Here is a 25141-nt window from a genome sequence, read left to right on the forward strand (position 1 = left end):
AGTAACTTTATCATCCTTAGCAGATTATCAGATTCCTCGTGTTCTGTATCCGTACTCTATTGGGACGAGATTTGAATTCATCTATGATTAAAATTAATTTTAAGTAAGTATGTACCTTCCACGTCTTCTTCCCAGCATAAACACATAGGAAGTGGTGAAGAAGGGGCGTTTTGGGGGCTGTCTTTTTTGAAAATTGCTGATTTATCGACCTAATTAATTTGAATAAATGTTTTTGAGTTTAAGTTTGTAATGTTGTAGCATTGTAATTGTGGGTGAGACCTACGTTCAGAAGTGGACTGCAATTGGTTGGTATGATGATGACTGAATGATGAATGGTGTTGCAAAGCTTTAACAAATAGGAATCCTTATTTCCGTTTATCAAAACTCCATAATATACGTCTTTAATTTTGTCTAAATATAGTGTAAGTTGGTATGATTTATGCTATCGGATAATATTAGTTGATTCGAATCAAATGTTACGGCTCATTTGTGAGTCATACACAGCATATATTTCGATACCTGATCATTATTATTGCAAATTGATTTGCCGTCATTTCAGGCATACTACACTTATGTGATTTATAGACACATAATTATCGTAGAATTTATTTACGAACAATGTTGTTCACGGCGCGCTCGTTGCATTTTCCTAATAAGTTTGTTTTTTGTTTGATGTGCGTAAATATGACATTGTAAAGTTACACCGACACGTTGTTTAGAAGACACGTGTATTTTTATTGAAAACTGTTTTCTATGGTTTTACGCGTCTTTAACCTATAAACGTCCACAGCTGGACTGCTGCATCCCCCAAGTTGGGTCGATTTATTTGCTCATAGGTACTCAACGCGCCGGGCGTGCGTGTTGGTGAGTGCAGAGAGAGCTTCGGAGCAAGCAAGGTTCTTAATATTCCACTTATGCTGTACCTTGTTACCGCGGTTAGCCGCCACCAGTAGATCGCAGACGTCGTCCATTTTTCAGCAGAGTACCTACACGGTATTTTCAGGCTGAAAGACTTTCGTGTAATTAGCTTCACAATTGCAGGTGTGATTATAGTTCATGTAAGCGTTCGTATTACAAACGTAAGCACATGTATCACGCAGTGTTATATAACCATATACCTCATTGGAATAAACTACCTGGCTTGCTGAAAATGGGGGGTGCCCTGCATAGTAAGCAGTTAGCATTAGCATAGTGTTACTGTGTTCATATGTTCATCACTTAAGTAATAAAATATCCGTGAAGTATTACTATGTTCATCTATTGACGTGATTTCCTGTACTTGGAAGCGGACACCCGCGCTATTCCACAGATTTTTTAATGTAGATTAATGTAGAGCAATTGTGCAGCCTCTGTTGATGATCCAAAGCTGAATAAATAAATAAATTTTCAATTATGCCACTATTTCATAAAGTTAATGAGTTTTCTATACCTAGATCATCCACATTATAACAGCTTATTGCCGTCCACTGTTAAACGTAGGTAGACTTTACTCCAAAGGTCCTACAGAGCAACGGATTTATCATACACTAATTTTAAAAGAAGTTATACCTACATAAACCCCAGGTGCCAAGTCATTCTTCAGATGAATGGCTATTAGCTTATGACTATTTTACTTGCGTACTTAAATCCCACCAGTAAGACCAGACGACTGACTCTAGTAAATTAACGTCAAGTTAGTGACCAGCTCAGTATCTCTCATAAGGATCAAAGTAAAAAAATCCTTCTCAGCAAGTGAAGCAAGGCGATGAGGAAGCACCTGGATCAATTTAGCACGTCAAGCGGTGTTAACATAGCTAATTATGAATAAAAATTATGTGTGTAATAGAAGCAAAATATGGATTAACAACATGATCATATCACGAGCCGTCAGCAATACTGGTGCGGCCGCTGCAGTGTGTTGTGCAAAGTGCAGCGTATGTGCAGCGCGCTACGCACACATATGTCGTTCGGGATTCTTTCAGGCGTGAAAATGAATGTTATAAATAATCAGGCGCACCGCGAACAATTATCATATGAGCTTGAAGGCCAGTGCGGTTTCCACTTGTGCAGAAATTCTTAAAAAAAAAGAAAAAAATAAGAAAAACTTATATTGTTTTCGCGTACGTCCGTCGACAGAAGCAGCGGCAATGAATTGGTTGAAATTGGTCGGTATCTCGTGAACGTTATTTAATGATGATGATATGTGATAGTGATAATAATATAGTGTGGACTGTGATCAATCAAGTTGTGATAGTGACCCTTTCGATCAGCGCGTATGTGAATGTGACCTAAAGGATGATGTTTTTCTTATGGCATCGGATGTAATTTGCCTTGCCTACTTTTCTTTCAAATATTTTTGTGGGAAGCCATAAAATTATAAGGTACTTTAAATAGTGGACAACTTCAGAGGGAAAGAGTGAGTAGGTAAAGATTGATGAGGTTAATGAATTTACGACGATTGGAATATTGAAAATAGTAGATGAAACAGAAAGGTTTTGAATTTCAAATTTAATTGAAGTGCAGCCTGAAATACATACTGTAACAACCGACAACAAAAAGTTGCAACGGAATTTTTACTAAATTTTGGTTGAAACGATTATTATTTGCATAAGAAGTAAAGCGAAGGTATTTTCTTAATAAAAATTAAAGTATCAAATAATTATTTATATTATTTAATTTACGAATATCATTCATAAGGCATTATGTACATAATGCCTAAGCAACTAAGACAAATTACATAATAGGTAAACAAATAATTACTTAATAACAGTATATTTCATTTAAAGATTATAGAGGTAATAACAAACCCTGTTCTGTTCTGTTACAGCCTTTTTATCGTCCCACTGCTGGGCACAGGCCTCCTCTCGCACGGAGAAGGATTGAGCATTAATAACAGCAATAACAAACCCTATACCAAATAAAAACAAGAGTTTAGCAACTGAATAAGCAATTAATAAGAGTATGATTTGAAATCAGCCTATCTCGACAAAAAATGCCTTAAGAAAACATTATCTTGTCACATGCTCATGATTAATCAGAGCCAAAAAGACGTAAATCTTTGATATAAGGCGTTGGCGAAATAGATCTTCCTCCACTTACCCCCGTACTCAGAGACATTACTTAAGTCACTCCCTAGCGACGAATTTTCAAGGAAATTTTTTACTAAGGAATGGCTTAAGTAACCATTAAATGTCTCTGAGTGAGGTTAGACCTTAGCTCACCGACAACATAAATGGCAGTTTTCTTAAATAAATTTCCATGGCCAATTTTCAAAGTGAACTGTTTTTTTTTGAAAAACGTATACCATTCTCTGCCCATGGATGACTTCGAAAGTGTATCACCATGTTTTCATTTTGGTTCTTGACTTCACTGATTCCTATTTCGCCTACGTCTGTCAGTCCACTGTATGCTACGTTACTATTGATATTCCTAAAAACATAAGTTCAATGTATTGTTTGTCTGTTACAGTTCGCTCTTCTGGTAGCTGTAGCGTCCGTTCAGATCACGGCAGATGCGCCTAAGTGAGTATACACTGGTTCCTCTTATCTCATCTTTCTTCGTACAGGATCCTCTTACACTCATACACTGTCCCTTTGGATTTACAGTCCTACACCTCTTCTATTTGCAATACATTTTTCGGAATTCTCACAAACCTTCAGGCCGATTTACATATTTTTAAGTTTTCATCTACTCACTCGAAAATTTCATCATGTCGCCATGAGTTCTATGCACTTGTAGGTACATCATTGGATTTTTGCTTGCGAGTTGTTGAATTTTCTTGAATGAACGAATATTTTTTTATGAAATGTTGTAAACAATCTTAATGTAATCGATTGCTTCAATGAATTCAATTAGTCCAATCAAGGGCACTAATTCGAAGCTAGCGAAAGTGTGACGCTGCGCGACTTCAACTGTAAACATTGTCAATGTCAGTGTGCGGCGATTGTGTTTAAATTATTATGTTTCACCGCTTAGCGATAATTGCTTGAACGCTGAACCAGCTCCAACCAGGCGCATAATAAGCGCCTGCCTATTAGAAAGTGCAAGTCGATCCTCCTCGGTGTCGTATGTTATACCTACGTTACGAAAAATAAATGACACTAGTCGAATTGTGAGTCGTATGTCGAGTGTGACGAGGTACGGATGAGCAGCGCATCGGCGACGTCGCGATGCCGTCGTCGACAGCGAAAGCCGCGATACCGAGTCACGCGTCATGCCATTGACACTGCACTAGACGGAACAACGAGCAGAAAAACTCCGCTCAACATGCATGCGATGCGATTACCTCACCACAGAATACCGGCACTGTTATTTTTTTCTTGTTGCAGGAAAAAGATCCGCATACATCTACCACAAAAGGTGAAACACATTCACCATCACAAGAAGATCTACATAACGAATCACCCAGCATCATCACAGTATGCACCGGCTTTCATGCCGAGCGCTGAAGGTGCGGTGGCAGTCCCGACCAACGTCGCGATGCCGGCCGTGGCGAACGTGTTGCCTCTCAACTCAGTGGAGCTGTACGACGAGTCGCCGACGCGCATGCCCGGGCTGCCGCCGGCGGCCTCCAAGCTGCTGCCTCTGTACCGCGCGCGCGGCTACTACGGACCCACGCCGCACGACTGGGACGACCAGGAGTACGACCTGGCGCCTCCCGCGGACCCCACGGACGGAACCTACATACCCACGGCCTTCTCAGCCCCATCAGCGGCTCCAACAGCACCACCTAACTATCCCCCAAAAAGAGTCAAAATCGTTAAGGTTAATGACACCCCGCGAAAGAAGCCCAGGAAGGTTAAGCCGAAACGAGTCGTAGTGCGAGGAAAACCAGGACAAGTAGAGGAAGAACATCCTGTGTCGACATTCCACGAACATTTTTATTCAGACCTGGATGGTTCGGGGACAATCAGAAAAATAAGAAAGCCGCAACGAGTCGAAAAAATAATCGACGGTGATACCGAACACATTCACACCTATAGTGAGGAGCACATTCATAAGCTTGTGTACGATACCGAAGGCAGCATGTCTGCGCTTGCTGCTTCGCATCCTCTGATTCCTCTGAAAAATTCTCTGTTAGCGATTCCCTCCGACGCACTTACTGGTTTCACTGCAGTCGGATCCATGGGGACTCCCCCGCACATGGAGTACGCCGCCTATAATCCGCGAGAAGTTACTCACGATCACATATTCCACGATCACGGAGAGCTCCCCTCCGATGTGGAAATAACGAAGGACCATTTGACATACCCACCCAGGAACTATAACAGTCAGGGATTACGCATTGGATTGGGTGGTGGAAAGGCTCCCAAAAACAAGCACTCACAAAAATATTACAAGGGTCAAAATAAGCCTCATATATCAGATATTACATATTACGAAAATATATACACCCCCTACCCTAAGCTTCGTAATGCACAGAAGCCAACGATACCAACACCCTTTGAACCTGTGTCGGAGCAGAGTTTTGAAGATTACAGGCCTATTCCCCATTTCAAAGTAAAAGACAAAGGAAACATCAAGACTCGCAACGTAGTTCCAGCACTATATTTTGGCAATGGAAAACAAGTGTCTGACTACCGATCCCAGCAAGCCAGTGTCCAGGCGCCATACTCCGTGTCGTCCACCGTCGTGCACGAATACAAACCGAAACATTTCCCTGGACATACAGTTGAAACGGTAGGCTTGTCTAAATTTAATAAAAATGTATACAACTATCCGAATAGCTATGACTTCGATTCGCTTCACACTTCGACATCTAACTTGTACGTCCCTGAAAGTCCAACTCTTAATTTTAACGTCAAAAAGGGCAAAAAGAAATCTATATCCACGCAGAATATAAGCTTTGGTGGATTAGACCATCAAACAACAGTAGATCACTTAGAAGATTCCGGTGTTTCAGCGACGTCACATATCGGGGCCACCTCAGCCCTAGACAGCTACGGTTATGATCAGCCGAAGCCTGCGGAGTCTTCGCAGTCAGTGCAGTCAACAGCCTTCACTATCAGAGAAACATCTCCGGTGCACCCATATTACTCGGCCATGGCAACGAAGGCTTTACACGGAGATCAATACTCGCAAGCCGAGGCATCTAACGACAACTACCAGTACGCCGAGGCGCCAACTCCGTCGACCACTCCGTATGTCGCCACGGTCGCGACCACTACCGCCCCGCCGGAGGAATACTATGACATACAGAGCGATGAGCCTGCCTCTACTGAACCTACCACCTACGAGACGAGGCCCAGAAACGCACCGAAGGACAAAAACTCAGATGTACTAAATCAACACACAGAGCATAGACCCAGGTACAAAATATTAGCGTTGCAACCGACTGATTCACACGAGTCGGAAAATTATTACACACACAATGCAGAAGCGAAAAGTGCCACGGGGAAACTCAAATATGGTGACAAAATTTGAACAGTAATGAACTAATTTAGTGCTATATAATTAGTGTTGTAAGTATGTGATCTTTGGGTCTGAGTGCACTGAATGCCGTGAGTGATGTGAGTTTCAGTCTCTTACTATGTGAATATTTCTGTTATTTATACACCTTGTAACTAATCTATCTTTGGTTATAAGCTATTAATAGAGAGCGAAGGATGATGGTATTCATGCATTTTATACGAATCTATAGGCGAAGTTAAATATAAAATAATGTTAATAATAGTGAATTTTATTTCTCAAGGGACGAAAATGATTACAGATACAGTAATAATGTCCGTACAAACACCAGACAAGATATTAACGATTACTCACAACCAAAGACTATGAAACTACTACAGGGGCCTGCCTTCAAGTGGTTTTCGTGCGCACGCTAGCAATAGATTGCTACTTAAAATGAGCAGGCGTCATTGCAATAGAACGGTAAGTTTCTTTAGATTAAACCTTATAATGCATCGTTCAATATGTCTACTGTCTAACTAGAATATTAGACAACAAAAAAATATAATAAGTACTAAACACAAAGCCGTACATTAAAACTCGTAAAGTGCCAATGTGTGCTAGTGACGGACGTCAAACAAATCACTTTCAACAATGAATGTCGATGTAATTACGCAACAACGTAAAGATATAATTATCGAACACACCGGTCATAAATCAGCACATCATACATTCTATTGCGAAACATGAAAATAAATAACCAGATCACTCGCCTATAAATTACGTAATTATCATTAATCGGGAAGTGTTGTTGTACGTTATTCCGTCAATCCGTCGCATTGTCATAACGCACTTTCTAGGATATCGTTGTAGAAACGCACTATGCGAAGACGATGCAAATATTAATACGAACATAGTCTGTTCCTACTCGCATCACTTCCCTAGTCGTGTTTATATGTAGTTTAGTTGTAGCAAAAACAGCTAATGTCAATATAATCTGTGAGATAGTAAAAGCGTTGGAGCTTTTACAAGGAAGTGCGGCGCCGAGAGTGAAGGGCTGGGTCGACAGGGCTCCGTTACGTAAGGAGACTGTTAATATCAGCACGTACCCAGATCACGGAGATTCAATCTGCAGTTATGTAGGCTCGTACGTAGTATTTCATAACGAGGTAAAGTTCAATTGCATCTGAACTTTCGTCTGTCTTGATTTGATTTTTAAGAATTCAGTACCTAACTAGTTATTCGTCATACTATACATGTATGCACCAGTATATTTTTCGTGTAGAAAAAAACAAAAGACTTTAGAGTTTATGTAACACTAATTTATTCATTCATTCATATCTCTGTGTAAATATGAATACTTAAATGTGCAGTTCCGTGTAGTGTTAAATTAATCTGAGCATATGAATGAGTGGCAAAAGTTAAAGTAATAAGTTTATGTAATTATGTAGTGTCTGTTCACACGAGAGTGAAACTGCGATTGCGTGCGCATTCTTCCTGTTGTCTTGATATCAACTCGTGAGGCGAGCCACTCAGTCTCATGCATCATTTCCTCTTTAGTGTGTGTTCCTCTCAAGTGACGTAACGTTGCTTAACAACCGTTAGTCAGCGAGATGCAATTGTTTTCTGTAGGTCAATCAAAGAGGACATAGCTCGAAGCTTTTATGGTCAGTTACGGAGTTTGAGTGTCGTTTTAATAGTTTCCTAGATGATACAAACTCTATTTTATGGTTCCTCGAATGATCTTAGATTGAGAAATGCTTTGAGTCGTTTATCGACATTTGAGGCGATTTTATGTAAAAATAGATTTCATGTTTCTGTAGCTGAAGTGGTATTAAGGTCATAAAATCAAAATGCGGATTAGAAAATTAAATAACTTGTAATTAAACAATCAACAATAACTTATCCTACGACCTATTTACAATAACAAAACTTGTACTATATAGCACTGGATACAATATCCATCGGCGTCTGAGGACTATGACTTAGTTGGTTTATTAATACTACGGAGGTTTACTTCCGTTTGTGGTAGGGGCCGCCGCCGTGGCCGGCTCCTATGGCGTTCGTGTAACTATCACCTCCGAAACCCCCGCCTCCATGGCCACCGTGGCCTCCCCCGATGTCTCCCAGGCTGAACCCTCCATGGCCACCGCCTCCATGGTCACCTCCGGACCCGTGCCCTCCAAATCCAACACTGTAGCTATCACCACCTCCAAATCCACCGCCTCCGTGACTGCCACCTCCGCCGAGGCTGTAACTGTCACCGCCGCCGTGGCCTCCACCGTGGCCGCCGCCACCTCCTCCGAAGGAGTCGAAGCTTACACTGGAGTAACTGTCATGGCCTCCACCGCCGCCGCCGCCTCCGTGGCCTCCGATGCTATAACTGTCGTGACCTCCTCCGCCGCCACCACCTCCGTGACCTCCGATACTGTAACTGTCATGGCCACCTCCACCGCCACCACCGCCGTGACCTCCTCCGATGCTGTAGCTGTCATGACCACCGCCGCCGCCGAAGCTGCCGAAGCTTCCTAATCCGGAACTGCCGTGTCCTCCAGATGAATATCCTCCTCCGCCACCTCCACTGTAGCTATCGTGGCCACCAGAGAAGCTGCTGCCGTGATCATCGTGGCCACCTCCATGTCCGCCTCCGAATCCTCCGAAACTGGCACTGAATCCGCCTCCGTGGCCGCCACCTGATCCTCCATGGCCACCGCCAAAACCACCGCCGAAACCACCGCCAAATCCACCGCCAATGGAACCACCGTGATCATGTTCGTCGTGGCCGCCACCACCTCCGTGGCCACCACCGAATCCACCGCCAAATCCGCCTCCGAATCCACCTCCAAAGCCGCCACCGTGATCGTGTTCGTCGTGGCCACCGCCGCCGCCGCCGCCTCCGTGACCGCCTCCATATCCACCTCCGAAACCACCTCCGAATCCACCGCCGAGGCCGCCACTGTGGCCGTGGTCATCGTGGCCGCCGCCGTGGTCACCGCCGAAGCTTCCTCCGTGGCCACCCCCGAAACCTCCACCTAAACCACCGCCGTGACCACCGCCGTGTCCACCGCCGATATCACCACCGCCATGTCCACCGAAATCACCGCCGCCATGTCCTCCAAAGTCTCCGCCACCGTGACCTCCGAAGTCACCGCCTCCATGGCCGCCTAAGTCGAATCCTCCGTGACCTCCGCCAAAGTCATGTCCTCCGTGGCCACCGCCGTGACCACCGCCGAATCCGCCACCGCCGCCGCCGCCGCCGCCGTAGCCACCGCCGTGGCCGCCATGGCCGCCGCCGCCGCCGCCGTGGCCTCCGCCGCCTTTCAAGTAATCGGCGAACCCTCCGTGTAGATGTTCGACGAAGGATCCGCCGTGACCCCCGCCGCCGCCTCCGCCATAGCCGCCCCCGTGCCCGCCGCCGCCGCCTCCGCCGTAGCCGCCGCCGCCGCCGCCGCCGTGACCGTGCTCGTCATGGCTCTCATGTATCACCACCTCTTTGGAAGAGTGATGCTCTTCAGGTATATGCACCCGAATATGAACACTGCAACAAACAGATACATTCATCTTTACTTATTCATTCACAAAACAGTTCAGCTAAATATTCGCATCATTACATGCTAGAGCGCCGGCATAACAATAGATAACGTAAATGAGGAACAATAGATCGCAAAGCTTGCAGGTCAAACGTGATACAGTGAAATCCTAGTGCAAGGGTAGGTCTATCATTAAAACACAATAGCTCGGTTTTCACCATTTACCGCAATGAAGAAGCGTGAGAATCGTTATAGAAATCTCAACCAAATTGCTCCATCCACTATATTTTTTGCGGTTCCATCGACTTGTAGCGTAACTAATAGTTTTATCACTGATAGCAGCGCGAGGAAATTGTATAGGGATGGAGAAATCGTTACAGAAAAGGGAACATAATAATACTAACTGTTCATGTCCAAAAGTCGCCAGGCAGACGCCAACGCAAGTCAGTAGAAAGCAGCTCAGCTGAAATTATAACAGTAAATATTCATGTAGTTAACTCCCATTATAACATATTTAATGAGTGTACCCTGATCCCTAATTACTTTGCGGATATGCTAAACGTAAACATGAAAGTGGTCAGCGCAGTGTTGTTATAATAAACTCGTCAGATGCGGAGATAGTGCAGGCCCATAACAATTGCGTTACGTAAAACTGTACTCTATAATCAAAACTCTCTAATGAGACCTTATCCACATGGGCAACAGTAAGCATGTTTCTCCCTCATTACTATCCAAGTATCCATGTTTTTTTTCTGACGTAAAGTTATTTTGTTTGTTTTATTTGTTCACTAAATCAAGTTATGATTAATTAGGAATCACTGCTGACCACGGTATCACTGAAATCTTGTAATTAACTTGACACTAGAACTGCGGTGTGGTTAGATGTCTATAGATCACAGGAAGTGTCGCGGAACTGTATGGATGTGTGCGTCAGTAAGCTACTCACGGCTAATCGGGAAGCCATGGTGCGTGGGGAGTGAAGGTGCTGCTAGTCCGCCTCCTCGCTACTCCAGATGCCGACGGAACGAACGAAACTACTCTTATGAGCTGACTCAATCGTGTAAGCCTTTTATATGACAGTGAATGTACACAACCCCTACTCCATGCGTTTTATTTTATATTGATAAAATAACTTTGTAATTAAAAAATGTGTACATGTGAAGTATTCTGCAAAAATGTGCTTTCTGAATCTCTCCTAGGCACGTGTTTGGCTTTATCCGAATGTTGTTTTTTATTGGACTCGGTTCAGATCACACTATTGTTTTATTATTATTTGTTTGCATAGCGAATTTACGTACTTTTCTGCAGTTATCGCATACATGTTTCAATTACTTACCCTTTTATTTAGAGCTTTTAAAAAAAGGACAATTCTACGCCTTTTCAATAGGAGGGGTAAATAAAAATTATGTGTTTCTAAGTTGTTATTGGTGTCATATCAAAATGATGAGATTTGATGACTGGATTTTAATAAGGTTTCCTAGCAAATTAACCAGTGAGTACCTGTAGGTATAAGAACTCATATACATATAGGTATAAGAACTCATCTCGATAAATTCCAATAACCAGGAATAAAGTTTAATACGATTGCATTGGACATATCACAAAGTCATTATTATGATATTAAGATAGTCCGACAATCCGGGTCCAGTTTGTTACGTAAACACACGTAACCATGAATGGAGTTCTCCCATAAACGCTTAGTCTTATACATAACAGAAAGTTACATATAAACGTATGTTGGTACATATAATTTGCACCTTCATAATGTGGACTACATGTCCATTATTTAAGTTTTATAATCATTACGCTATAAATAGCAACCATTGTTCCATAGACGGAAAGGAGATTGCTAAGTGACGAGAAATAGGCCAAGAGATCTGTATTACAAATACTCATGTTGATGTGTAGAAAAGAGTGAAGAAGACCAATCGAACATTGATCGGAGTTACTTCATCGAATCGGATTTATTAAAACTCTTTAACAGACAAGTATGTAGGTACTATAAAATAAAATAGAAGTACGATGATATACTGTTGTTTCTGTCTTTCTTAGTTTAACTAGACACAATAAAGATAACAATAAACTTGGTTCTTGTGTTTCATGTTATATAAAAATGACCTGCAAGAATAGTCTAGTTGTCAGGCTTTTGAGCTGACTGCCATTTTATAGTTATTACATGTACTAACATGTGACATGACAAAAGGCTCAAAATTCTCTGGGATACGCGACTTCACACGAAGAATTGGACATTTCAGTGTTCAGCGAAATTATAAAAGTTGGTTAATTTGACCAAAAAGAGAATAGAAGCCATAAGTTTTCATAGGTAGGTAATAAAAAGTTTACCACACCTATCATTAATATTTATTAGTTTCAGTCATTCCGTACTTCTTAAGTGCTATCTTGTAAGTCTGAAAACCGGGGGTGCAGACGTTATCTTCTTAACTACTAATTTTAAATAGGTCTGTTGAAATGAAGTCACAAATTCACACTAGGTAAGCATGGATTCAAACAAAATGTCTTATCAAGTAAAATCTGAGAACAATAGGAATACAGTCATTTGCATCTTGACAAAAATGCGTGACAAGCATAACATTGTGCAAGATGATTTAAAAGAAGGCTGTTAAGTTTTACCAAGGGGTATCGGGTTGCCCATGTAACTGGGTTGTAGAGGTCAGATAGGCAGTGGCTCTATGTATAACACTGGCACTCAGGTCTATCTGGTTAGACTGGAAGTGGAAAATGCTAGACAGACTGATGATATAAGAAAAGTTGAAGTTTTATATTATTTTCTCCTTTTGAAGTTATTTGTTTAGGGACCTATCGGATAAAAGACAAATCTCCGAGACGAAGTGACAGATTCGCCGATTACCTAAACCATACTCATTTATCTTGAGCATCCTAGCTATGTCAGACTTGCTATAACCTACCTGTTCTCATCTGTTTCCGCTATAAGTTGGCAACCAAGCCAATCTAGGGATGACCTACATAACAGTTCAAAGGTCAAAATGAATGAACTTTTATTAAAATTACGGATCAATGACATCAATGTTCTCTACATTTAATGATTTTCCAGTATTTAAGTTTTAACTGGTATTCAAAAGCTTAGAGGTATGATAAATCAGACCAAGTCACTGCATGTAACAACTAAGTATCAATCCCTACTAATATTATAAATGCGAAACGCGTTACGCTTTCACGACTAAACCACTGAACTGATTTTAATAAAATTTGGTACATAGATAGAGTTGACATTGAGAAAGAACATAGGATTGTTTTTATCCCGGACCTTTGAAGAATTCTCTGGGACACGCGATAAAACTGAACTCTACGCGGGCAAAGCCGCGAGCGGAAGCTAGTATAATTATATTTAAGCATTTCGTGGTTTAACGTAGGTATCTATATACCTAGGTACTGTACATTATATTTGAACTGAAATCGAGAGTTACCTAACTGAATAGAAATATCCTCAAAATTAAAACAAGCTTATTTTGGCCGATCAAATAAAGGACCTTTTTTTGCTGGGAAACCAGCAAATGATCACAGCCATTGTGGGTGCAGCCTGAGGAAGTATCAGGCTCTTACTGACTTAAACCTACCTTGTTCTTGGAGCCCTTTGTGTACCAAAGCTTCAGTAACCCTTTGGAAGCCCGCACCTCATAATCATAGGACCTTTTTTGTTTAAATGACGTCAAAAATCATCAAATGACCCCTCCCGCTGTGGGTTAGCAGCGGTGAGGGTGTGTCAGACTCTTACTGACTAAAAACCGTCGTGTTCCGTCGTAGGCCTTTTATGTACCAGGGCCGCGGTAACTCTTTCGAACAACCCGCAGCCCCGGCAGGCCTATAATCATAGGACCTTAATTCGACATTCTAACGTATTTTTTTCATACGGGACGTGAAAGCTTTGAAAGATTTTCGAGTGCAATGTTCAATTCTGAGTAAAAACTAGGAAATTCTCTCGTATGGTAAACGTGCATTACAAATGCAGAAACAGACACGAACTGAAGATCAAACGATTGTTTGTTCCTAATGGATAATCGCGTCGCATAAACAAGTCTCTCATACATTTCTGTTATTTGGTGAATATCTGTACAAATAGGTATAATAAAGAGGAATCATTTGTTATTTTGTGTTTTATTTGTATCCCAAAGGCTCCAAAATTTCTGAACCTATTTGAAAAATTCCATATCTGTAAGGAAGCTACATTATCCCCGAGAAACATTCTAGGCTAGGTTAGGCTAATGGTTAGATAAAATTTATTTTATCCGGGTACGGGCAGTAGTTCCCACGGGTCGCAAGTGAAATTGCGGGAAAACAGTATTTTATATACTTAAGTAAAACAAGCTTTCAGTGTCAGTAGCTAAGTACCTACATATTTTGCAAAAATCTTAAAATTAAATTAAGTATTGTGCTTACCCCATTTTCCAACAACATGAAATTTTACGCAACTGTATTAGGTATACTACGCAATACTCAAAACAGAAGTTTTTATTTTCATAAATGTGAGAAAGTAAGATCCTGCTCATTTTGAAACAGTTATTTCATAAGACCAAGTAGGTACTTCAAAATAGTTTGTACGCTTAGGTATTCAACCGCAAGAAAATAAACACAATCATTTCTAAAAAAATACATACAAGTATCTATTTACACAATGACAATGCACAATATGATTTTGGATTCTAACAAGATATCCATTATTTAAAAACTCAAAATATTCACACAAACAAGGTTAAAATTGTTTGATATTTTAAACCAAACATATATTATCTCATTAGATTAATCTTAGCTTCCTTTATTTTTAATGCGATAAAAACATAACAATGAAGAAATATAAAAATAATATTATATTTAAAATATACCTACTCAGATAAAACTATGAATGAATTATATCATGTAATCTATACTAATATTATAAAGAGGAAAACTTTGTTTGTTTGTTTGTTTGTTTGGTTGTAATGAATAGGCTCAAAAACTACTGGACCGTTTTAAAAAATTCTTTCACCATTCGAAAGCTACATTATCCAGGAGTAACATAGGCTATATTTTATCCCGGTACGGGCAGTAGTTACCACGGGACGCGGGTAAAACCGCGGGAAAACGGCTAGTTAATTATATAATTAGTAACAATTGACGGACATTATAAGTTAAGCAATTCTAGTATCTATTGAGCTGAAAAGCTTGGACAGGTAGACCTAAGAAGATGGAACCTCGAAGTTAGTTGTACTGTCCATTCTGTGATGGAACTATAGTATAGTTTCGCCCGCGTCCCGTGGAAGTTCTTCAAATACCTGGATAAAATATAGCTTATCTATATTACTCGCGAATAGTCTAGCTTTCCAACAGTGAATAATTTTTCCTCTTTATTATATTGGTATAAAAGATAAGTCCTGAAAGCTAGACATATCCTTGAAAGTTTAATATGAAGTTACTATTTATCACTAGTCACAAGCCAAAGGGTTAGTACCTATATCAACTATATTATTAGTAATCTTATGAAGAAGAGGCTATTATGTACAAAGTGCTATGAGTACATAGGTATCCTTTTTATACTTTGAAGATCATGAGTTGAGAAAATCTTGTATAAGTCAAGAACACTCGATAGTTCTCTGTAGCTATAAAATAATTTCCTTCCTCTTATTTTATTAGTTCCGTAAGCACAAATAATAGTTATATTACTTGAATCAATTAGCAAAACACTGCATTTACGATCTCGTTTAAAAGAAAGTGCTATTCAAGATTACATTTCAAGGCAAAGGCAACTAAGTTTTTTAATGCTCGATGCTAATTTAATGCATTTTAATTTTTCTCACGTTTGAATACAATAGAGTGAAATGGTGGGGGATCTAGGTTCTTCCTCTCAGCCAATTTATGCAACAAAACAAGTAATCGAGAGCTCAAAATTAATAATAAATACAGTTAGGTAAATGCACACTACGGCTATATGATACTTATTATGCAACAGACAAACATAATCGAAGACCATCGGGTTAACATATTACTCGACATTTTCTGAAGAGCTTATTGGTAAAAGTGTTTCGTTACATCATCATGCGTAAGAACTTTAACCGTTGAAACTGTTGCCTGAACAAATCGTCAATCTTTAATGCTATTCTTCAAACACATGAAACAGCTCAATCTCTGGAAAACTACCATTTTTTTTATCTAAACATATTACGTTAATTAATTTAATACGCAGTCATTTTAATAAATCACGATTATAATTGAATCAAATTATTCATTAATTCCGTGGCTACTGAGAAAAAGTGCACTAGTATCGCGTAGTGGGCACTACATACGTATGTATGTACATTACGTAATTCACAACAATTTATTACGTTAGCCGAGGTGGTGAGCACAGTAATGGTTACAGATATTCAAATTGGCAAGAATGCTATCTTCCTACAAAACCGCCAATAGGTCATTAACCCACGCGAACGGCCTTAAGGACGTGGCACATTACAGCAGCACGGCAACAGCACGGCTCCACACCAGCATTTAAGTTGTCATTCAATTTAGAGCATTAAATCGTGTATATTATAATATATTTCGTAATGTCAATATGAAAAAGCCAACGGCGAGCAGTCAGCGTGCTTGCCGCTTCCACACAACTCGACTCGCCGCCCGCGTGCTGCAAGCGAGCGGTCCTCATGCGTACAGCGCGCCGACGGCGTGCTAATTGCGCGCCGACTCCGAGCCGGCAGCGAAACAATGTCATTACGTCGTGTTCAATCATAACATCAATCATAATCGTCTTAAAATAATATTGAGTTTGCGGTGACAGCAAGCTTACACCCCGCGGCCGGCGCGCGGCCGGCGCGCCGACGGCGAGCGGACAGCGCGTGGTTGGCGCGCTGGCAGCTAGCCGTAGTCTTAATTCGAGGCGACGCCGTGCTGCAGCCGTGCTGTTGCGGTGCTGCTATAATGTGCCACAAGCTTTATGAGGCAATAGAAGAATAGTTATTAAATAATTGTTATGGAATACGGTTTCGATATGGCGAAAGACTGCAGCTCATTCCTTCTATGGGTACCGTTCGTCGAAATGGTCCGTTTACGAGCGTTACCACATCTTCAATGCCCCGTAAAAATTCAACGCACATCTTTATGAAGCCTTGGGTTTATCTGTACTTGCATAATGTGTAATCATTACAGTGCGAAATAGAAGTGACTATTCTCATTATTATCCTGCGAGTGAGCTTCTCAGCCTCACTTAAAAAACCCACTGACGAAATCGCTATACCTAACTGTTACCTAGAGATGCATTCAAGAATTCTTATAAATACGAGCGTAAGAAATCAAAAAAAAAACGGGCACATATTATTTACTAAACATTATCTTGACGTGAAACTGATTAAAATTTCAATTAAGTAAGTCATTCTTGTAGCTATACTTTCTTTTTAAATAATTACTAACTGTTGCAACATTAACGGCAATGGTATTTTTTTCCGTAGTATGTCTTTTACTAGAAGACATAAGACAAAGCAAACGCCGAACTTCTGCAGAGGTTGCAAATGCCATCATGGGCCATGGATCATTAAATAAATAAAAGAATACGACTAGGCTATTTCCCCTTTGACATTTACTGACGGAAATGTACCACTAATGATAGTCGACGTGTCGACGGTCTTCATATTCATCGTGCGGTTTTAATGAGAGAAAATGACGAGTCATCTTAGCAAAAAAAGTGTAGGTCTGATTCACAAGGAAAAGAAATTAAAGAATTCTTACGCATTCGTGAGGTAATTAAAATGTTGCAATTTTGGTTTAGATTTTGTTTATCGTATGTTGTGTATCTACACAGACAACTATTAATGAGTAGCAAATACCATTTTTTTATGTTTAAGGGTCTTTTCAGGATCACTACAAAAGTTCTGTTGCCCAAGTTTAAACAACGCTCGTATTGCTCGTATCTATTAATCCTTGCGAAAAATTTTCAATGGGGCCAGGAGCAAAAATAATGCTGAATTAAGGAGTAAAGAAGTAGGTGCCTTCGCATAATGAATAATTACCGTACATGTTCATTAACCACTCGTTGAACTTTTCATTTTGAACTAAAATCCGTTCTCTCAGTGCACATTACGGCACCTCATTCATTTGGTTATTTATTATTATGTAACGAAAGTCAAAGGTGTACCTACCTGTAGCTCGGTCAACAGCACACTCGAATAACTATGGTGTATCGAAAATCCAATCGTTTCTGGTTTCACGCAATCCGGCTGTTCTGTTTTTGAAGTACCTTCCTTATGTAGCTATAGTTATCGGCACGGATAATGAGCTCTCGGCGGAAGAGTGGGGATCACTTTGCGCACCGTACACTTATGGCAATAAACCAATAAATCACTTCTGCGCAGGTGAAGGTCAGGGCTAAGTATCCTTGCCGGTGATTATACTAGCCGTTTTTCCGCGGTTGCACCCGCGTCCCATTTTCTTCCAGGAAAAACTACAGTCTAGCCCAGCTTTCGATTAATAAAATAATTTTTCAAATCGGTTCATAGTTTCGTCAAACAAACAAACAATGTAAAAGATTTACCTAAATACATACATTATTACTAGGAACTAGAACTATACTGATACCTACGTTTAATATTTTATTACTTTTATGTATTCGATATTGGAGCTGCTGACCATTTTTGCCAAAAACAGTATAGGTACTTATATTAAATTTTTTATTGATTAAAATTTGGCTGGCATATACCAAATTATAGACAGAGACAATAAACATAGAACTGTACAACCAGTTTGGTACAAGATTACTAGGTTGTTAAAAACTTTCGTGATTTTGGTTTTATCTTGTGTTTCGTAAACAATTTGCAAGATAGTTTTCACTTTAATTAGAGATAGGCATGAGATAACTTTTGTTTTCAAATTCTTTAGAATTAAAATTGATTACGGGGTCAATGTTCTGCTTGCTGGGTATGTAGGTATAACCAAGTGACTATCACTATTTGTAGGCATACTGCAATCTTTAGATATTAAGATACCTATCTCGTGCTCACTCGTAAACACGATTCAACGAACCGATATCCAATCGTAATCGATACAAGATCTAATCCTAGGGCCCGATTCTCCTAAGTTAATAATGTCAAAATTGAATACTGAGAAATTGAATCGCAATAGCATTTTTAACCATATCGGGCATTCTGCTACCAAAGAAGATCAATCGTATTCCCTCCCCCCCTGAAAATACAAAGAAATCAATTCAAATTGACGCTTCGTGTGACCAAAAGGCTGGCTATTACCTTGGACAAAGGATTAAAACAGCGATCCAACGAGATAATGCTTCCGGCCTTAAGGTTATGGCACATTATAGCGGCACCGCAACAGCACGGCTCCACACCAGCATTTAAGTTGTCATTCAATTTAGAGCATTAAATCGTGTATATTATATGTCAATATGAAAAAGCCAACGGCGAGCAGTCAGCGTGCTTGCCGCTTCCACACAACTCGACTCGCCGCCCGCGTGCTGCAAGCGAGCGGACCTCATGGGTACAGCGCGCCGACGGCGTGCTATTGCGCGCCGACTCCGAGCCGGCAGCGAAACAACGTCATTACGTCGTGTTCAATTATAACATCAATCATAATCGTCATAAAATAATATTGAGTTTGCGGTGACAGCAAGCTTACACCTCGCGGCCGGCGCGCGGCCGGCGCGCCGACGGCGAGTGGACAGCGCGTGGTTGGCGCGCTGGCAGCTAGCCGTAGTCTAAATTCGAGGCGACGCCGTGCTGCAGCCGTGCTGTTGCGGTGCTGCTATAATGTGCCACAAGCTTTAGCCTGGAACAATTTTTTTCTGTATGCCTAACCATACACAGATAGACCGCAACGTTACAACTACGATTATATAACAATCGTATCGATCAATTCATCGTATTATGATTTGTGGGAAAGCCGTAAGTCTCGACACTTACGGCTTTCCGCCAAATCAAGTCATTTGATGTGTTAGAAAGGTCATAATGGAAATGTAGGTAATCATAATTGTTAAAAGTCAGCCATCGACAATTTTGTGCGAAATGATAAACGTCCTACATTCATTGTATAAGATGAAGCCTTTGCCAAATTACGATGATATAGTATGACGTAGTGTTTTAATTGTAATCGGTGAAGTGTACTCGAAATTAGAATTGAGGTCTGAGAGATGACTTACAGTACCCGCACACTGCAGTTTGACCCTATTGTTGACATTTTCTTTAAAGAAAAATCTTGATTCCAATCAAAGTGTTCAGTTAGCAAAATACCTATATATACTCAAATAATACTTTATTATTTGAGTTCTACCATTCATTTTCATACTGTTTTATGAGCCCAAACTAAAAACTATCAACCGGCTAAAAGTTTGCAATGTGCACTCTTAGTGACATGATTCACATAAAATATGTAACAAGTAATCCAATAGCAGGTCAATAAGACTTCATAGACAACCAAAGCAACAAACAGGAAGTTCAAATAGTAATAAAACGAGTTTAGAGCACACATCGTTTGAAGCCTACTGCAATTATTGAATCTGTGATCAAAATAAACCAATTCATTACATAATGTGCGTATTATACGCACGTTACATAATAGTTGTGAACAAACAAACAAAAACGCCTCCTTGTTATAAAGAGATTAAAACAAAACATGGCGGCATACATTTTTATGGCGACAAACACATCGAGATAGAGAATTCGTCGTCGTCCTGCAGGACAAAGCCCTTCCCCAAGCTGAGGGGATTTGTCCATACTCACCGCGCCGGGCTTGCATTTTGATGAGCGATAAGATAGACAATTCATTCATCTGAAATTATTCTGGTTTTATATACCACCATATTTTTATATAAGCAGGTATTTCAAGCTTTCGTACAATTTCGTGGAATACCCAAATTGCAAATATTGTTGATAAAATGACAACTACCAAAATAATCTTACTCTGCCATCTTATGTTTTTGGACTCAAGCTAAGGTTTAGTACTTGAAATCAAAACAAGTTTGTATCCAAGCAACACCCGCCATTACGGTTCATTGTCATTGAACTAGCAGAGAATATAGCAAAAATAAACTCATTATGAAGAGGTGTACGACCCGTTGAAGACGTGCAACGCGGATGCGCGATAATCGCTCTTATGTCCATCAGCTTACCGCGGTTACATCGCGATACAACTGATAGACTTTGTGTTTATATCACAAATAATTATATAGCTGCGATTACGTGAGTTCAAGTCACGTTCACTTTTATTTTTTAGAGAGGAAATATCAGCTGGTATGTTGCATAAGACACCCTGTGGCCGCAGCATGTGTGACCTTATGCTTTATCAGAGCTGCTCATTTATGGAATTATGTTTCTGGTTACGCTTTAGAATTTCAGGAATAAATAAAATTATAACGTTTCTAGCGATTTTCAGGAGTAAATTGTAATATTCCTAGCTTCCACTCCAATGAGAACTCATGATATAGCAATTTTTGAGAGCAATACACTCAAGCTGTAAGGAAAGCTTTCCATTAGTTGAACCATTTCTGGAATATGTATGTACCCGATGTTATAAGTAGGTACACCGTCATATCTAAATCAGTTTTGCTAGAGACGAATAAAGGCATGTATAGGAAACGCTTCGGGCAACAAAGGTGGTGTTACTTGTAGAGGAAAAGGGAAATAAAAATATGTTTCATTTAAGATATTTAGGTTCCTACAGATAATATCGTCTACCGTCTACTACCTTCTCATAGCGAGAAGCCGAAAGGCTGATCAATGATCCTTGTCTAAGTACATAAGAAGTTTAAACTATGGACGATGGACGTAAGTAAGTGTAAGATAGTTATGTTGTTTTGAGTCAACTGGGGCCCGATTCTGCTAAGTTAATAATGTCAAAATTGAATCGCAATAGCAGTTTTAACCTTACGGGCATTCTGTTACTGATAAAAGACTAATCGTATTCCAATGACATTCAATTGGTTTGCCATTGGTCTGCCGTTAGGTCTATATGGCAGTTTGCTCTACAATCATATTGCAATCGTAAATAATTTACAGACAATAATAATTCGTTATTGTCTCACAGGAACGGATAAAAAAGGTTATTTAAAAGAAAAATAGCAGAATGCCACATACGCTTCAATCGTAATTGAGTCGTGATTGGATCTCAGTCGGATGTGAATCTTATGTCGCTAAGTAAAATTAGTAGAATCGCGCCCCTGGTCGCTTGAGACAAAGTAGAAAGTGTCGGCCATGCGCTGTGTGCAACAGGAAATAAGGAAGCAAAGCACTGCAGGGGCTTAAACAGGTTCCTTAAATGGACATTTGCACACGTGTGAGCGTTTATCCTATTCATTATTATGATAATCTAGCTAGACTAGTTGTAGACATGAAATTGCACTGTTATTTTTAATCAAATTAATATGACCTGATATCGTTGTAGGAACAAAAGAGATCAATGCTTAAAAACAGAAGTAGGATGAGCATATAGCTATAAATGTTTGCAAAGATACTGTGATAAAAAGGGACATTAAATTAGAGGTATGTGTCGCTGCAACATCACGAATTAGCTAAATACCAAAAATAAAAGATAATAATTACTCTGTTTGCAATAAGAGTAGGTAGATACCTACTTACTGCAATTTTTTTTTGCAAGTAACCTGTTATCCTGTTATTTTTCATAGACGATGATTGTATTTTCTTCCACAGATTTCTTTTCCATATACCTAGGAGCATAAAGAGTTATTGAGTATTGAGAGGTTTCCTGCGGATGCTAGCGAAATCGCAATAGCCTTTCACGAATATCAACCCATAGCACAGCAGGACAGCTGTTTGTAGGGTCGTAAAGATAGGTAATAAAATGCGGCTTAGAAAGAAAAGCCACACGGCTCAACCAACCTACGACTCTTCGCAAAACAAACCATCGCCTAGCAATCGGTAATTATAAAACGGAGTACTTAGTTCTTAAAAGAGTCCCAAATGCAGACATGACCTTTTTGTGTGAAGTGTGTGAAGTCAACACATCCGTCAATGTCATCTACCATCTCATAAACATTTTATTTCCTCACTTTATAAATAAAATTCATGTAAAAACTAATGGATCTCATATTACGCTATTGTTTTAAAAAGTAATGTGGCCAGGATATCAACATGTTGTAAATAATTTGTTACTAGAAATTCTTTTGCGAGTGATTATCTTAGCAGTGGTGTGTTTATGTCAAGCGAAGGGTCAACCATACATGCGGCACCTTACCGAAACAGAATTGCTGACCGACTACAGACGTCCACGGCATGACTCGTACGTGCCAGCATGGGCCACCGTAACTTTAATAGTCTTCGTGCCTCTCTTGTGTATTTACATCTCTTTTGCATTGACAAAAAATTATGTAGACACCGTACAAGCATTGCTGGCGTGGTCACTGGCGCTAACAATAAACGCAATGATTACAGAATCTCTCAAATTAATAGTGGGAAGACCTCGGCCTGATTTCTTTTGGCGCTGTTTCCCTGATGGGCTGGTGACGCCGGGGCTTGAATGTACTGGCGATGCGTACGACGTGTTGGATGGCAGGAAGTCGTTCCCCAGTGGGCACAGCAGCTTCGCTTTCTGTTCGCTGGGGTTTTTGAGTATGTGGTTCTGCGGGAAGCTTGGAGTTCTGTCGCGGAATCGTGGACAAGGCTTCAGAGTGGTTGCTGTTCTCGCACCACTCACGGTCGCCAGCGGTGTGGCTGTGAGCCGCTGGTGCGACAACCATCACCACTGGGAGGATGTCCTGGCTGGAGCGGTATTAGGATTCACCTCCACATACTTCTGTTACCTGCAGTTCTACCATCCTTTAGACTCTGATTCGTCGGGTGAGCCCTATTCGGTTAATAGTGATTACGATATCTTCAATAGTGACCCCGATAGTGAAACACTATATTTTGATACCTTGTACCACAGTCCTCATAGCACGAGAGATCTAAATGATGTTTGTCTAATGCTTCACTTATGTAATAAGAACACTTTAGAAAGCAATAAAAAGATCAGCTGAATCATGTGTGCTTTTTTTGCAATGCCGACAACATCTGCAATAACGTAATTATGGGTGTTCTAAAATGAGTTTCGAATTTAATGATTAGTCAGAAATGACCTTGTGGCTATAAAAGTTAGTGCATAAAAATGCAGGTCTAGTTCAAGGAAGCGGTCGATAATGGCTGGGCCCTGCGTCGAGGGTGCATTTAGGTACACACAGACGGCTTAATAAACACAGACAGTCTCGCGCACGCGCGCCCCGGGAGCCTGGGTCTAGGCTAGCGAAGGGGAGCCCTATGGCTGCTACTCATCTGAATATCAATTAATGGACATGATTTATTGTTTTATTATTCATGAAATAAAAAATGCAATAATTTATATTTTACCAAATTAACTTCTATTTCGTTCTTCAAGCCTGTGCTTAGGAAAAGTTAGTTAAAATAAACTCTATGACAACTACATTGCAGCCTTGAAGATCTTAAAGACTAGACGTATAAACTCAGTCTCCAGTCAGTATAATCAAGTCAGTTCTACCTACATTCCCAACAGTTTGGTGCAAAACTAATAAAATCATAATTATAGGACAGTCACCGAAGCAACTTTGCACAATTAATGTGTCTAAAAATTAAATGTAGAACCACGTAACTGCAAAAAACAAAGAAAATAAGTACAGGCTAAAAACATTACTTCCCTTTTATCGGCAATTGAGTAAACCGCCAGTGCGCAACATTTATTCGACACGAGACAAGCGCAGCTGTCCCAGTAGAAAATTGAAGAATATGAAAAAGTACATAACACCTTTTCTGTTGGTCTCAGTCTGAAGCGACAGCGGACGCGAACACAAAAATTCATCGAGCACTAAGTATGTTAATATATTCAAAAATATGTGCTGTATATAAAATCACATCCGAAATGAAATAAGTTAATAGTTTAAAATCACCCTTTTATAAATGCACGTAATCCTAGTCAAAGTTTATTACAAGATTTTTCTAACAAGTCCAAACACGGCTATGATACGATACTCCATCATGGAAGGCTTATCTACCGGCTCCGTTATCAGATCAGTTTGACAGTACCTACCATATTATGGTATTGATATTGATCAATACGCAACTGTAAATTTTCATGACGCTACGATCCTTGGAAGATGATTAAATTAGTTACCTTGGACTCCATTACATATTTACATACAGGTCGATCTAATAAAAGCGTGTTAAAAAGAAAATAAATTATTTCCTCTGCATATTGCACTCACGCCTTCCGAGGTATCAGTATCCCGTCCTTGCTAAGGA

At 40.2% G+C, this 25141-nt stretch overlaps 3 protein-coding genes across 3 annotated transcripts; 2 read left to right on the plus strand and 1 right to left on the minus strand.

Annotated features, from left to right (window-relative positions):
• The first annotated feature begins 2126 nt into the window (after positions 1 to 2126).
• On the plus strand, positions 2127 to 6588 carry LOC124645354. The gene is made up of 3 exons (XM_047185160.1): positions 2127 to 2144; positions 3448 to 3500; positions 4308 to 6588. The coding sequence occupies exons 1-3, from the start codon at positions 2127 to 2129 to the stop codon at positions 6400 to 6402; spliced, it is 2166 nt and encodes a 721-aa protein (XP_047041116.1). The 3' UTR covers positions 6403 to 6588.
• A 1664-nt stretch (positions 6589 to 8252) lies between these two features.
• On the minus strand, positions 8253 to 10934 carry LOC124645129 (glycine-rich cell wall structural protein-like). Its single transcript, XM_047184880.1, has 3 exons — positions 10843 to 10934; positions 10301 to 10359; positions 8253 to 9904 (listed from the first exon to the last, which is right to left on the minus strand). The coding sequence occupies exons 1-3, from the start codon at positions 10858 to 10860 to the stop codon at positions 8380 to 8382; spliced, it is 1602 nt and encodes a 533-aa protein (XP_047040836.1). The 5' UTR covers positions 10861 to 10934; the 3' UTR covers positions 8253 to 8379.
• A 12031-nt stretch (positions 10935 to 22965) lies between these two features.
• On the plus strand, positions 22966 to 23868 carry LOC124644730 (phospholipid phosphatase 5-like). Its single transcript, XM_047184224.1, has one exon. The coding sequence runs from the start codon at positions 22966 to 22968 to the stop codon at positions 23866 to 23868; it is 903 nt and encodes a 300-aa protein (XP_047040180.1).
• The last annotated feature ends 1273 nt before the right edge of the window (positions 23869 to 25141 follow it).

The sequence above is a fragment of the Helicoverpa zea genome, chromosome 31 (assembly GCF_022581195.2).
Source record: "Helicoverpa zea isolate HzStark_Cry1AcR chromosome 31, ilHelZeax1.1, whole genome shotgun sequence".
NCBI classification, from domain to species: domain Eukaryota; kingdom Metazoa; phylum Arthropoda; class Insecta; order Lepidoptera; family Noctuidae; genus Helicoverpa; species Helicoverpa zea.

What these genes read in the sequence shown, in the direction of transcription:
- LOC124645354 (XM_047185160.1), top strand. An exon ending in ATCACGGCAGATGCGCCTAA is followed by an intron (nt 3,501 to 4,307) that starts GTGAGTATACAC and finishes TTCTTGTTGCAG; the next exon opens with GAAAAAGATCCGCATACATC.
- LOC124645129 (XM_047184880.1), bottom strand. An exon ending in GCGACTTTTGGACATGAACA is followed by an intron (nt 9,905 to 10,300) that starts GTTAGTATTATT and finishes TGTTTGTTGCAG; the next exon opens with TGTTCATATTCGGGTGCATA.
- LOC124644730 (XM_047184224.1), top strand. Translation starts at nt 22,966, where the DNA reads ATGTGGCCAGGATATCAACATGTTGTAAATAATTTGTTACTAGAAATT.